The sequence below is a fragment of the Myotis myotis genome, unplaced genomic scaffold, assembly GCF_014108235.1.
Source record: "Myotis myotis isolate mMyoMyo1 unplaced genomic scaffold, mMyoMyo1.p scaffold_m19_p_15, whole genome shotgun sequence".
NCBI classification, from domain to species: domain Eukaryota; kingdom Metazoa; phylum Chordata; class Mammalia; order Chiroptera; family Vespertilionidae; genus Myotis; species Myotis myotis.
This window is the reverse complement of record NW_023416319.1, coordinates 29,387,209-29,403,207: the sequence shown is the minus strand read 5'-3', so window position 1 is coordinate 29,403,207 and position 15,999 is coordinate 29,387,209. Positions and strand designations below refer to the sequence as shown.

Below are 15,999 nucleotides of genomic sequence, written 5' to 3'. Positions count from 1 at the left end.
TATTATCAGTTTTATATAGACCTTAACTGTTTTAGGCGAAGAAGACAAAAATTTGTACTCTAGACAAAAATTTCTCTAGTTGTAGTGGTTGTTTATGTTACAGTTCAATTTGTTAAACTCTTAAAGGCATCTGCTAAGCTAAGTACTACCTTCCTATCTTCTTAACGGAAGCTACACTTAACCATCAAGTAATCACTTTGTTTTTCCTATTGAATACATGGATTAATTTTGTTTACTGGAAATCCCCACTTTGAATACAAGTATAATCATTTGTTTTACTCTGTAATTTTTATATTTTAGGAAGTATAAGTTTGCACAGATGAAAACACAATTCCAACATTTAAGCACGAGTCTTGCTTGATAATTAACATTATCAAATAAGTATATTTAGGTTCAGGGACCAACAATGCATCATTTCAAAGGTTTTGTTCAGTGCTTATTTTATGTGATATTTCTTCAAGAATTTAGTCTGACCTCCCTAATGAATAATACCAGATCAAAAAGAATTTGTAAGTTTAATTATTTTTATTAGTTCCTCTGCTTCAGATTCCTTTCATCCAAATCAAGAGTAATTTCTTTCTTGGGGTTCTTGCATATGATTTTTTTCTCTCTTTCACTGAAAAACTTCAGTTGGAGTTTTTGTTGGCAGCTGGTCTTATGCATGAGAACTTGTACTTTTTGGCGGAGTCTGACAAGGTATTATTCTCAATTGTGTATGCCTTTAATGTGAGTGTGTGTGTTTTTAAGCTATTTTATATCAACTTCTAATTAAATCTCTAAATAATTACCAAAGAAATATTCTAAGGAATCTAAATAACAATTTTACCTATAGCCTTACCAAAATGTTACATTGTTCTTTTCTATATAATATTTATATAATCTTAAAATGTATTAGTATTTTATACTTTTCAAATGAAACACCCATACCCGTGTCTTATATTTAGTCCTGTTTTTGACATTGTATTTAGATATTCTCTTCTTCATCTTAAAAGCCAATTAGAAAATCTTCTACATGACACCTATTATCCTAATATTCTTTGAACATGACAGAATATTTTTTTCTCTCCTCAATCCTTAAGCCTCCACAAACTGACAACCAGACTCTAATAAAAGCACCTTTTTCCCTGCTGACTTATTATGCTTTAATTAGTGCATAAAGAATTATATTAGATACCTTATTAAAGTACACAGATTACTATACAGCTTCCTTAATTTAAAAAGTAAGCTACAATACACAGAAATATATATCCATATTGTATGACTGGTTTTATAGAAATTGACAGGGTGTCATGTTAATTGAAAGCACACAGATAATTATATATACTGATTCTCTTGTGTACCTCTTCTAAATTTTTTGCCTTTGAACTAAAACAATACAAATAACTAAATTAAATGCAACAAAAAAATCAATGGAAGAGTAGTGTAAAATATCAGTATCATCTATTGATATTTTATTTGGCATATTTATAGAAACTACTGCTAAAGAAAAGAGGCAGTTTAAATATCTTAGAAAATAAAATCCAGCTTTGGTTGGGCATTTTAGGCATTGATAGTAAACATCTAAATATGAGCTTTCTATATCTCTGAAAGATACAAATTTAGTAAAAGTTGAAAATGTCTAAACTTCTAAATGTTCTAGGAGAATTATCATTACCATAACTACTGGCAGAACCACATACGCACCCTGTAAATCTCACCACAGAACTATTACAAATAGTAAGTTGCTGATTGGATTAAGTAACTATTATTATATCACCACCATTTCAATCAGCAATGCCTTAACCACTAAAGATGCTTGCAGATAAGTAGATTTATTTTGTGAAGGCCTTGTAATTTAAAAAGTTTTCGTTGGGCTTTAGAAAGTTATGTACTTAACCTCCTCATAACAAATCTTCATTGAAGCTCATTGTTTAATTCCATATTGGCATGGTCAACAGCACCAGTTTAATGCTTTAGGTCAACTCTTTAATAAATAATATGTTTAAAATATTCATAATTAGTGACATTAAATATTGAAAGCATTCTATACCTTTTCCCTCTCAAGTAAAAATGTTTCACCAACTTATGGTCCATTAACTTTATAAATTTTTATGTAAAATTGAACATTTGGCTCTTACATCTCAAAACTTTTTGGCTTCATGTCTAATAATATAATTAACTCTCAAAAGTAATATTTTGCATTCTCTATTTTTAGAATAAACTGACAAACACTTGAGAGAATATATTCTAGCCATAGAGATGTATATATTTTTTATTCTGAACCAATATATATGTATATAACACATTATCCCCAAGTGAGTATTTTGTATGTATCAAGATGATAATGTAAAATATTTTTTATTCCAATAGATCACAACAGAATCAAAGTGTGTTATTGTACACCACTGTGATAAAATTGATTGTGTATGTTTTGGTGTTCACATGGTTAGGCTGATAATTATTTTTAATAATTCAGGTAGGAAACTTTTGATCCTCCTGTTTGATGCTGCCACAAAATATATTTCTTACTGAGATAATTTTTAGTAAAAATTGCCTTCTCAGTTTTTCTCATATTTTTTAAACACCATTACCTATAATTTTATTTAACCTAAGAAGGCAAGATGTTTAATGTTGATTTCTTCGTTTCTGCCTTGCAGGAGAGGTTATTCATCGGAGGTAAGGGCATTATGGTGTTATATTATATCAAGGACTGATTTATATATTTTTTCAAAAAAAGGATAATTTTTTAAACAAAACTTTTAACTATGGTATACTATTTCCTTTCTTTTATATGTTTTACTTCTTTGTTTGGGGATTTTAAGTCTGTTATTCAATGGTGAACAAAAATCAATTGCTTACCTTTTCAGGGACACATTCGTTTTTCCTGCATTCCTTTTACTCAATATTGTGAGATTTCCCCAGAATTATTTGTCTATAAATCTAATTTGGAAACTGTAGCATGACTTGACTTTTATTCTTTCTACCAGTCCCAGGCTCCATTCTATCACAGTAGAGCTTGAGATCTCAGAGATTTTTTTTTTTTCTTTTTTAAGACTGTAAGAAAACTGTGGCTTTCCTATTGTGCTAATTTGATTCTCAGTCTACCACGAAGAGCTGGGCATTCTGGTCAGAAATATTTAGGCTGGCCTCACTATAAGTGGTACTCTCAATGAAGTCACTGAGAACCCAGTATGTACAGTTTCTCTTTTAAGAGAATAAAATAAGCATATGACCTGATGGGCTAATGTTTTAGAATATGTAAGTTCTAAATTGTTTGAAAATTAAGATGAATGACTTTAAGAATAACTGGTTTGGGGGGATAATTATAATAAATAACAAGTTGAATCAGAAAACCTCTAACTTAAACTTCCCACCCTTTATAGTGAATACCTTCAGAAGACTAACTCTATCATGGAAAGTCTATCTGTTTAATCAAATAGTCATTCTATTGGCCATTTCAAACAGTTGGTTCATTGGTGGAAGTGGAAGTATCTCAGAACTTCTCTGCCCATTTTCCCACTGCTTATTTAAGATTTGTGTTGTATAACTATTTCCCCAACATTTGAATTGTTAACGCTGCTCCCATCTGATTAAAGTATAAATTATCCTGAAACTGACCAATAGTGACTGTGTTTTCTTTAAATTAATATGGGTGAAATGGGCAGATACAAGTGATTCCTGTCAAATCTGTGAAGGACAATATCCCTAATCTAATCACAAGAGCATTTCTGAAGACACGCTTAATGCTTGAGTGCAGGCAATCCACATTTTGGTAAAAAGAAAAATGGAAAGCATGTCTTAAATATGATGATGAATATATCATTACTATATCATTATTTTGTGATCTCTACCCTTCTTCCTAATGAGCCTGATTGTTTTTAATGTGGGGAGAAAAATAGATGGGCAATTTAAAAATGAGTTTCAATTTGTTAGGAAGACTTGTTTGACATTTAAAGTTCTTTTAGAACCCCAAATGACACCATACTGTGAAGCTCAAGCCAAGAAAATATTTATTAAGTTTAACTTTGATGTTTTAATTTCACCATTATTTTAATTAACAAGTTAATTTATTACGTTGTCTTCCAATGTAAGTAGTCAAAATATTATTTAATGCTGTTGGTAGCTATCACATGAATAATGAATTATAACCCCAAGGTAACCAGTTTAAAACTGTCACCTTTTTTTCTCTTTTCAGTTATAATCTACCTTTTCCATCTGAATTCTTTTCTAAACTTTTTTCTATTTTAATTTCCTTTGGCAGCAACAACAACTGCTGAGGCCTTCTCTTCTTAACCCAGAGGTATCAATTTTCTTTCTCCTTTCAACCTCACTGTCCTCATGCTACTTTGTGACATTAATGTCCACCATATAGGTAGGCAGAGTGGGTAGCTGCCAATGTGGCATAATTTCACAAGAAAAAGATGGTTTTAAATTAAAATAAATAAACTAGTGAGCAAATCACCTCCTTACTGCTTGCTGGTGGCTAAAATTCTTTTTTTTTTCTTTTGCTTTATTCTTTGGGAATTAGACAAAAATTTTAGTCCTAATAAAAGCAAGATATCATTGAATGAAATAATTCACAAACCTGATCAGTCACTTGTCATAGAATTGTTCTTTAGATCAGATTTAGATTAGGCAAAGTTTGAAGAATGCAGACATCTGTACTGAAATAAGAAAAGGTAAAAAAATTGGTTATAATTCACAATTTTTAATCATTTAAATGTGACTCAAAATACTGCCATTGGGTATCTATTTCAAAATGCCTATGTCATTTCCTTCTACAATGAGAAAAAGATATTCATAGTCGGAGAAAAATATATATTATCTACATTTATTTAGCGCTTACACTGCTAAATATTTTTAGAAAAAAAGCAATATTATATAAACACATCTTTAGCAAATTTAGTATTTTATAAGCTCTACTTTAAAAAAATTATTCAATTTCCTTAATAAAAGAATCTTCATTTTGCTAAAGAGATTTCATGGTTAAAATTTACTTTCCACAATTCGGAAGTTGTATGTCAGGAATATACAACTTACATAAATTCTTAGCAAAAATTTCCATGGAGACATCTTCATATGATAGCTCAGTGTTAAAATCCAAATACCAATTACTGGATACAAGACTTTAATCAAGATATGCAACCCTCCTGAGCATCAATTTCATCTTCTATAAAATGTAGGCAGTAAAAATTTAACATATTAACTCCCAGCCCAGCAACTTGAACACAGCAGAAAGAAAATCAGTAAATGGTAGTTTTTTGTGTTTTTTTTTTTTGTTTGTTTGTTTGTTTAGTCAAGAAGTTAATTTCCTATGTCTTCTCTATATAAAATTTTCTTCTCTTAGCAAAAATAAATTTTAAAAATAACATTTAGTGTTTTATCTGCCCATAAAATCACTTTTTAATATGCTACTGAGCATGATATCCTAAATTTGGGATTCACCTGCTAAGGGTAACAAGGGCTGCATGGAGCATTTCAGTCTCTCTTCCAGCCACTCGGGAATCTGGATGGTCACCAGGTCTTTTTTTTTTTCTTTTTCTTTTTTCTGAAGAGGTGATGCTCTGCCCTTCAGTAATGTGTGGCCTAAGACTCCAAGAGGGACCCTTCAGGTTATTCTCTTCTACTGGCTCCTATTCCTCCTTTCCAACTCAGATTACAGAAGACTAATAGTATCAAGGGCTAAGTTTCCTGGTTCTTTCCCAGTTGCTTCTATTTATTTTTTTAAAGGCACCTGATGCCAGGTATATGGTGTACCTAGCAAGCGTTGAGTTTTATTCTTCCTTTAGGAAAAAGAAGTACATGTCTAAAAAATTTATTTTATTCTAACCTTAAAATCTGAGATATACTCAGTTGCATTATTTACATAAATATTTATTTTTAATTATTGCTAAGTTATTAAAATTCAACTTCAAAATAATTGTAAGAACTCCTAACTTGAGATCTCCTCCCTTACATTTTTAAGTGTATAATAATATTGTCAGCTATAAGCAAAATGTAGATCTCTAGAACTTAATTGAAACTTTATACCACTTTTGTCCCCCTCCCCACCCCCTGACAATGATCATTCTGTCTGCTTCTGAGTTTGACTATTTTACATACCTCATAAAAGTGAAATCATTCGGCTTGTGTCTTTCTATGATTGGCTTTTTTCATTTAACAGATGTTCCCAGGGGTCATCCATGGTGTTGCATATGGTAGGAGTTCTGTCTTTTTAAGGCTGAATGGCATTCCACTGTATATACCACATTTTCTTTATCCATTCTTCCATTGCTGGACATTTAGGTTTCGACGTTAAAATCATTTGGTGGTCTTTTCTCAGTCTCTGTATGTATTAGATCAAACGTATATTGGACAATTAGTTGAACAGTATTATTTCTGAGACCTATTCACTTTATTGAAACCAGTATTATTATGTTGGGTATTAAATGCCTCCAAAGTCTATGCCTACCAATATGATATATATATTTTACCTTTTCCTAGTTTCTTATTGGTCTTTCTCTATCTCATTTCCGACTCTCCCACTGTGTACACTTTTTGTTGGAATAAAACTGCAGCCTAAAAGGATACAAATCACACGGTATAATAGATGAGTATTCACAGAGTGCATACACCCTACCATCTCTCCAGAAAACCTGTCAACTTCAACACTCAGATTATTTCCCCTTTCCCTGACTAGTCACCTGGTCTCTTTGCTTTTCCAAGATAAATATTTTAATGCTATACATATGTATTTCATTTCAGCTTCATTGAATTATAATTGACAAAATTATAAAATATTTAATGTGTAAATTGTGGTGATTTGATACATGTATACATTGTGAAAAGAGACCCCTCTCTAGTTAATTAACACAACTATCACCTCACTTATTTCTCTTTTATTATGTGTAAGAACATATAAATTCTGTCCTCTAAGCTAATTTCAATTATAGAATACAATTATCAAATATAGTCACCATGTTTTACATTAGAAACTCAGACCCCATTCATCTGATAGTTTTTAACCTTTTTACCAACCTCTCCCTATTTCCCACACCCCAGCCATGGACAACCACTTTTCTACTCTGTTTCTATGAGTGTGACTTTTTATTTAAATATGTTTTAGATTCCACATATAAATAAGGTGATACCATACCGTGCAGTATGTGTCTCTGTCTGGCTTGTCCATCTTAGCATAATGCCCTGAAGGTCCATCCATGTTGTCATAAATTATAGGATTTCCTTTTTTTCTAAATGTAGGCATTCATTGTGCAGTGGCAGCATCGTAGACGTGAGGGTTATCTGAGTTGTGATTAATGCTAATTGAAAACTTTTCACCTGGCTCCTAATATACATATTAGCTTTCTGTTTTATTTTTTAATTTCCCTGAGTAGAATAGTATAGAATAGGCTTCATTTGTACCTGGCTTCTTTTGCTCATCATTCTGTGTGGGAGAGTCACCTCTGTTGTGTGATGTTTTAGTGTGTTTACCTCGTGGACTTGTTCATTGGTTCCAGTCATTGGCTGTTGTGAATACTGTATTTTGGTGTACAATTGTACGAAATTGTGTTGGGTATATAAATTGAACTACATTGAATTTCTGTGAAACAGGATATGCATTTATTTGACTTTAGTAGTATTGTCAAACATTTCCCCAAGGGTTTTACTAATTGATAATCTCTCTAAAAGGATATGAAAGTTCCAGTGCTCCATGTCCCTGCCAAAACATGGTATTGGTGATTTTTTTTCTTTTTATTCTTAGCTATTCTGGTGGGTAAACTGCAGCAGTTTTAACAGCAAAAACGGATCCTGTTACATTTGTTTCACAAAACATTTGTAAACTGCAGTCATCAAATTGTATATTAGTAAAGCTGAGGGACTGCAAACTAAAATAAACATCTATGGAAGGAATGTAAAGTGAATGGAATTTATTAGATGTAAAAACAGAAGAGCAGATGGAGGATCCTATTGTGACTCTGGGTACAGAAGTAACACTGTATGGTTGAGAACACAGCAGTGACTAGTAGAGACCATGCTTGCTATAAGGAATAGTACCACTAACAAAATTCATGACATGTGAAAATATGAGACCAGTGTTGCCGTTTTATTTTTCAACAGAAATTTAACTCCAGATTTTTTATAGCAATTTCTGATTAGAATTATGACAACAAATTCAATTTAAAAAAAAAAAAAAATTGTTTGTTGGCCCTGGCCAGTGCTCCTTAATGGTTAGAGCATCAGCCTCCGCCAAAAAAAAAAAAAAGTTTCAGGTTTGATTCCTGGTCAGGGGCATGTATCTGGGTTGCAGGCTTGATCTCTGGCCCCACTTAGGGCTAATTCAAAAGGCAACCAGCCGATGTGTGTCTCTCACAGTGATCTCTCCCCCCCACCCCCCATACACACAAACACACTTCCACTCTCTCTATAAAGCAATGGAAAAAATATCCTCAAGTGAAGATTAAAAAAAAAAAAGATTGTTTGCCAAACAGAGCACAACTGACGATTATTCAGGCTGTGAATTTCATTTTTTTTCTAATGATATATTTGTGGTCTCAGAGAACTTTCATCTCCTGAACCAACAGAATTAATTCTATAAAAAATAGATGACTTTAAAAATAAAGTACCAACCTATTTTCCTGTGGATACCTTTACTTTTTCCTCCTTCCCTTTTCTCACTTCATGGCAAAGTTAATTTAACTTGTTCAACCTAATTAAACGTTAAAATAGAATTTAGAAGGGAAATGTAATAAAATTGAATTTAGTTATTTAAAACTAGCTTCATATGTGTATCTCAGGAAAAAACACCTTTCTTTAAGAGTTGGACAAAAAAAAATGATTGTCTAGAATTTAGAAATAGAAGCCTTGAAAGGGCTTTTATTGGTTTAATTACATTTAATTAAATCTAGTATGTTTTAAAATATAAACATCCTTGGGAAATATCACATGTTAATGTAATTATCAGATCTTTTCTTAAGAATAGCTTTTGAAAAGTAGAAGTCTTCAGGGTACTAGACGACAGTTAGCAGGAAACTGAAACAATGATAAAGATAACGCTATAATTTTTCTCAAGGCTAAAGTCTGTTAATAATATGTTAAAATAGAGTAAAATATTAATTGCCTTTGATAGTTTTAAAACAACTGATAGGCTCCTCTGTAACCTGTTTACCTTTATAAAAAATTCCATATTTACCCTCTCAGTTCTAAAAACAACCTTATTTTATGTAAAACAATCATAGCCAGAAAAAAAAAACCATTTAGATATGTTTGACTAACATTTGTAATTAAAGTTATCTTGACAGGAGTATTTTGAGAGTCATTGAATTCTAGGTCTGGAAATCTGACTTTGAGCTGAAATGTAATAAGAATTTGTTTTCAAAATACAATTTCTCTTTTTGAAAAATAGGAGTTATCCATGGAGTCTGGAATTGATCCTGGCCAGGAATATGGACAAGATTATTACAGTTATGAGCATGGGTACATTTTCAGATTTTTTAAATGCAGTATCTTAATATTTTTATGAATAACAATGATTAGTAAATGATTATTGCTACCATTCATGTTATATGTCATTTTATTTGTTGCATATTTGAAAATAAGTAACATATCTAGTTTTAGATTCAGTAAGGTTTTAACCATTTTTCTATATTGAATTCCGTTTTGATGTTCTATGTTAATATTGACTACAACTCTAAGAATGCAGTAAAAATTATTCAAAATTATGTAAATGGGGGAAAATAGACATCATATTTGCTCAATTCCTGAATTCATCATTGTTTATATGATATGTTTAACATTTCATCTAACCAGTCACCCTCAAGATTTGCCCAAAAAACATACTTCAGAATTTAGTAATAAGCATTTCTACACACATAAGTTTCTTTCTAAAAATACAGTAGAGAAATGTAATGACCATTACAGATCATGTTTGAAGCAAAGCTTTACTGTGAAGGTAGACTTTGTGTTATGAATAAGCCATTATACTTTTAGAAAGAACCTATTTTGTGTCCTAAATTTTTCAATTAGTTAAGGAACAATATGCCTAAAGACTTACCCAAAACTTACTTTGAAATAACTTGACTCTTTTTATTGTTATTCCAGGATACCATTATGGCAAAAATCATTGGTCATCAGGTTGTAGTACCTGCCTTTTGGTTTTGTAATTAGTTTACCAGGTGCTTAATAAGTTAGGTGTAAGTATCTGTTGATTGAATGATGAAGAAAAAGAACAGTCATGGTAAAACCTACCTAGATCACATAAAAAAAAAAAAAGGTTTAAAGTTGTAAGTTTCTATTACAGGTATGAAATGCCTCAATATGGAAGTCGCCGTCGCTTGTTACCACCGGCTGAACAAGAAGAATATGGTGAGGTGGTTGGTGAAGCTGAGGAGGAAGAAGAGGTAATTACTGTCATTTTCTTCTGTGAGGTTAATAATCCAAGAACAATTTGTTAACCATACTTGCATAGCGGGCTACAAAATTTTCCAAAAATCAGAAATTCTGTTCACTTAATACATGTTTTCCATAGTAATTTAATAACGCTGACCATTGTCTTGTCTGTAGAAGGAAATTAATTTTATATAAGTTTAATTTCTATCCTTCTATAAAATGTTAGACACGAGGTATAAAGCTGCAATAAAATTATATTTTCTAACATCTTAAATGTTCCCCCATAAATAATATTAAAATATATCAAAGACTGCACAAAACAATGTTTACTTTTGTTTCTACATTGTCCAGCATACCTAAAAACTTGTGAAAAGTACAGTCTCCCATTTTTTTTAGGTGTGCTGGACAATGTAGAGAGTATAGTCTCCATCTTTCAGTTATGAGAAAAGTAAAATATTGTCACCAATATTTAATGAAATGTTTATGTTTAAAGTAGCGTGAGTTGTGCATAGTTAATTCTTATATTCATAGTTTATTCTTATATTCTGAAATATTTACTTGAACATTTATTTTAAAAAACATGCACACAACAAAGAAATACCATAGTGCTATCCTGTTCAAAGTTAAGAAAATAGTAAAATTTCCTGCTTATTTAAAATATTAGTAAAGGAAATACATAAAAGTATTAAAGTCTACAAATGAGAGAGGGCAGGCATTATGATTATTTCTCTCTCCTTCGATATGAGATGCAAAATAAATTTTGTATAAGAAAAAAAATGAGAAAGCAGTAAATTTGCTGTCATTAATACAAGCCAACATAAAATAATTCACTTTTGTAAGGTCACTTTCTGTGTACATACAGTGGGAAAAACAGTAGGTAGTGACGTGGTTGTTTACTTAAGAGCAATTATATAACTTGCATGAAGTTGTCACCTGCAGATTCATTCCTGCTTAACTTATGTGGGACAAGGTCACATCATAACCATCCCCCAGCTGACACTTCACTTGCATTTTTGTGATTTTCAGGAAGAGAAAGTTAAACCCACAGTTGAAATTAGAGAGCCTAGTGAGGAGGAAGTAGTTGTCACTATTGAAAAGCCACCAGCAGCTGAGCCTACACACACAACATGGAAGAGAGCCAGGATATTCCCAATGATTTTTAAGAAAGTTAAAGGGCTAGCAGAGAGAAGAGGCATCGTTGTCCTTGAGGGTGAAGAGTGGCAGAGACGCTTTGAGGAAGAAGACAAAGATTATTTGAAACTCACTCTGGACCGAGATGAAGAAGCTACAGAGAGCACAGTGGAATCAGAGGAGGAAACCTCAAGCGACTATACCGAATACACGGAAACAGAATCCGAGTTCAGTTATTCTGAGACGACAGAAGAGGAGTCGGAGTCAGAGACACCTGAGGAGGAGGAGGAAAGTTCTACCCCTGAATCAGAAGGGTCGTCCACAGAGTCAGAAGGAGAAAAGGCGAGGAAAAACATATTTCTTGCAAGAAGAAGGCCTGTTGTTGAAGAAGTCGTGGAAGTCAAAGGTAAAAAACAGCAGCCACCTGAAGAGCCAGAAGAACTGCAGGTAGAAGAAGAAGAACCCCCAGCAGAAGGAGAGGAAAGTGAGCCGGCCGCCATAGAAGAACCAACTGACCTTGAACCTCAAGACGTGACTGAGGAGGGGAGCATGGAATCGGCTTCGGTGGAAGGAGGTGTGGAGAGTGAGGAGGAGTCGGAATCGTCCAGTAGCACCAGTAGTAGCGAAAGTCAGTCTGGAGGCCCCTGGGGCTTTCAGGTGCCAGAGTATGACCAAAGCAGGAGTGCGAGCCAAAGGAAGCCTCCGGGAGCAAGCGCTGAGGGTTACAACACAGCCCTTTAGAAGAGCTCACAGTAGGTGGCAGTTTTGCAGTGATGAGTGCTCTTGTGTGCAGTGCCCTCTGTGTGCTCTCTGAAATGACACTGGAAGGGGAGGAACTTGATCACGATTTTGATCTGACTTAAGATTAGAAACATGCCAGAAACGTGAACATATATGCTACCCACATAGATGTGTATAGTACAGTATAGGTTTAAACAGACTCATCTATCCTATATTAGTAATTTAGAAGACATGACATGCAATCAGTTAATCAATATTTTCTAGTGGGATTTCTGTTAATGCAATGTGGCATTATATATTACAAGGATGCCCTTTCTATCAAAATGTATTATATGAATACATATGGTGGGTTTTATATCATCTTTTAAAAATAACTCCTGCCCTGACCGGTTTGGCTCAGTGGATAGAGCATCGGCCTGCGGACTCAAGGGTCCCGGGTTCGATTCCGGTCAAGGGCATGTACCTTGGTTGCGGGTACGTCCCCAGTGGGGAGTGTGCAGGAGGCAGCTGGTCGATGTTTCTCTCTCATCGATGTTTCTAACTCTCTATCTCTCTCCCTTCCTCTCTGTAAAGAAACAATAAAATATATTTTAAAAAAAATAAATAACTCCTCAGGACAAGCTGCAACAAATGAAATCTCTAAAAGTCGTCTTTTGCATGTTTGCATATATGTACATTTCACCTGGCAAAGATATTATCATAAATATCATGAACAGGTTCAAACTGATTTGTAGTTGGCACTTTCAAATATTAGAAGTTAAATAAAATACATTTTTTTAAAAAATTCAACTTCCTACAATTCTGTTGTGGATATGAATTAAAGTGAATTTAGAAAAATTAAATTGTAATAACATTTATGCAATTTTTATAGGTAAGTAAACATAACAATTTTAAGATATATATCTGAAAATCAAAAAGCATAGCTTCCTTAGGGCAATGAGCTGGGAATTTACATATCCTGAAACTGTAAAACCGTTTTGAGAATAACCTAGTATTGTTTGACCTTTGCTCCAGGCCGTTTCCAATGTGGAATGATAAGAGAAAAGTAAATTTGTGAAAATGCCCATTGTGTTTCAGCTGCTTACAAAAGGAACGTTTATAATAATTAGTTTTCAGGATGGGAAAATAGTTTCTTTTAAGTTAACGTGAATTTCAATGTGATGACCCAGAAAACCAGGACACTTCAATGGAATAAAAGCACTAAATTATACAAAATACATGAAACAACAATGAAGGGTTAATTAGGAATTAGAACAATGTGGGTTTAAAAATATCTTTACACTACTGGGCATGGAAATATTATATTTAGTATATTCTGGACAGAATATACTAATGCTATGCGTTCCTTTCAATTTTGCTTTCCTGAATAGTATAGCAACTGTCAAACAATGGATATAAATAATATGAGCAGCATATTATCTTGTAGAGCAGCAATTTTATCTAAAAGAATACATGTGCTTCCTAAAATAAGTGTCTACTTCCCAACTCTGCAACACTTTCTTCAGAAGTTATTAAACTGTAAGCTCCATGAAGAATTGGTGGGAAAGAAACTGGTATAAATAAAGAGTTGCTTCCCTCTACTTCTTTCGATTTATATACCTTTGATAGCTTTTTTGCAAAGGTTGGAACTGGACAGGCATTGTCATTTTTGCCCTTTTCATTCCTTTGATCCGATCTCATTATTTTTTTCTATTTTGACAGTGGGCAAGAAAAAGAATGATCAAGTTAGTTGTTGATCGAGATTATGAAACTAGCTCAACTGGAGAAGACAGCGCTCCTGAGTGCCAGAGAACCCGTCTTCACCATCCGAATATCCACAGTAACATCAACGGCAACATATACATCGCACAGAACGGCTCTGTGGTGAGAACCCGCCGTGCCTGCCTCATGGATAACTTTCAAGTTGCTTCCCCTGTGCGACTGGGGAGGCATTGTAAGAAACTGGACAAGTTGGCAGTGACACATGAGGAGAACATCCCCCTGAACACGTTGTCAAAGGGGCCATTTCCTACTGAGAGAATGAACACAAGACCAGCTCTGGTTACATTTGCCCCTTGCCCACTGGGGACTGGCAGTACAGCGGTGAAGCCACTGGGGAACAGGGTGAAAAGCACAGGCGAAGAGGAGTCGATGACTGACAGTAAGAGCATCAAGGAAGCTTTGGAGTTCCATAGTGACCACACGCAGTCAGAGGAGGAGGAGCTTTGGATGGGCCCTTGGAACAACCTCCACATACCAATGACAAAACTGTGACCGATTTTTACAGAAAATTATTTTCATTTTTACTTCCGTTTTTAATAAACTGTGCTTTTTATTGTCACTGAGAAAATAATGTATGGGATTTGTATCAGGCACACAAGCTAAAACTTTGAACAATATGCTTTAAAATTAAAAAATTGACAGATTTGCACTGACATTTGTATCAATTAATTGTTCTTCCCAGAAAATCTTTTGGGACAGATTCTCAATTCACAAGATAATATATCATTTAAATATTTAGTTGTCTTAGTGGGGCTTGCATTTTTTCTCATTTTAATAAACAAGAAATAATTTACTAAGTAATTATATATATTTTTTGGTTGGCATAACTTCTCATCTCTAGCGTCCTAGAATTTTTTTTAGTACATTTTACTTTTCATTAAAAGAAAATGGGGAAAATTTTGTATTAGACTAGGATTTTACAGAAAGTGGGTTTATACAACTGCTGTCTATACCTGCTGATTTTTTAACTGGAAGATAGAATGACAAAGTGATAGTAAGTGTGGGAATCTTCTGTAAGTGATTTAGAATCACGAGTCTATTTCCCTTATTGTCTAGTATAAAGATTAAGTTTTTACATGTGTATATGTTGACTTTTTAAGGAACACTTGAGGTCATATCTCTTTTATAAATATCATTTACAATTTTCCCTGGTGTCCCACTCACTACACATAAATACACATGACAAATACTCTTCGTACCAAACATAATTGGCAATTTTGTTTAGCCATCTGAAGTTAAATAATTATTTGGAGCATCACAGAAATCTCAGTAAAATGATACTGAGATAGGAAAGGGTCAAATTGGCCATAATGCATCTAGAACCACAATTTTGGTAAGAGAGATGTAGTAAGATCAGAGAAGTTTCACACTAACATCACTAGACATGAATATTTTATCAACTCAGTATAAAGGAATTTGGTAGGATCAAAAATTTACATAATATGTGAAATGCCTATAAAGGCTATAAATCCATAGCTTCAAATATATCATAGCATATCACTTCTTCCAGATCCAGTTTATAGAATATTTTAATACAAATAATATTTACGTGCATAAGACACAGAACCAGAAAATGCTCACCCGGCATTTTTTTTTTTTAATCAAAGGTAAACCTTGGAACAAAGCACAGTGTTTCACCATTAACATAAATGAAAACAAAGTATCCTTTTAAAATTTCCCTTGTGTGTTGCATACTTTTCAGATATAAAAATGATGAAACAATATAGTTTAAGAGAATTCAAAATTCTATTGAATATGATTCAGTATGCTATACATACAACTCACCTCAAATTTTGCACAGCACTGACCAAGTTTAGATTTAAGTAAAATTCTCTCATGCATGTTTATTATATGGTTGAAAGACTGAATAGTGCTCTATCATTTACTTTGCTATCACGTTTCATATTTTTAAAATAGTTTAATATAGTGCTATTTCCTTATTTCTAAAGTGAATGGATTGTATGTAACAAACTTGCCAACTTACATGAGTAGTATGTTTTAATTTAAGGTTTCAAAAGTATT

The 15,999-nt window shown here is 33.2% G+C and overlaps 1 protein-coding gene and 1 pseudogene across 8 annotated transcripts in view; both read left to right on the top strand.

The window, feature by feature from the left end:
• PCDH15 (protocadherin related 15) overlaps nucleotides 1-14,724 on the top strand; it is a 544,558-nt gene extending 529,834 nt beyond the window's left edge. For 3 of the 8 annotated variants that reach the window (XM_036336780.1, XM_036336781.1, XM_036336779.1), the window contains 3 exons: nucleotides 10,256-10,355; nucleotides 11,371-11,379; nucleotides 13,918-14,724. In XM_036336780.1, coding sequence (XP_036192673.1) covers nucleotides 10,256-10,355; nucleotides 11,371-11,379; nucleotides 13,918-14,469 — 661 coding nt within the window. In that variant the 3' untranslated portion in view covers nucleotides 14,470-14,724. Of the gene's footprint in view, nucleotides 1-630; nucleotides 697-2,636; nucleotides 2,656-4,240; nucleotides 4,280-9,361; nucleotides 9,433-10,255; nucleotides 10,405-11,113; nucleotides 11,132-11,370; nucleotides 12,287-13,917 lie in introns of those variants that run through there. The other 5 variants (XM_036336776.1, XM_036336775.1, XM_036336777.1 and 2 more) reach the window with 4 other exon arrangements.
• On the top strand, nucleotides 7,222-7,353 carry LOC118670391 (annotated as a pseudogene).
• Nucleotides 14,725-15,999: the final 1,275 nt, after the last annotated feature.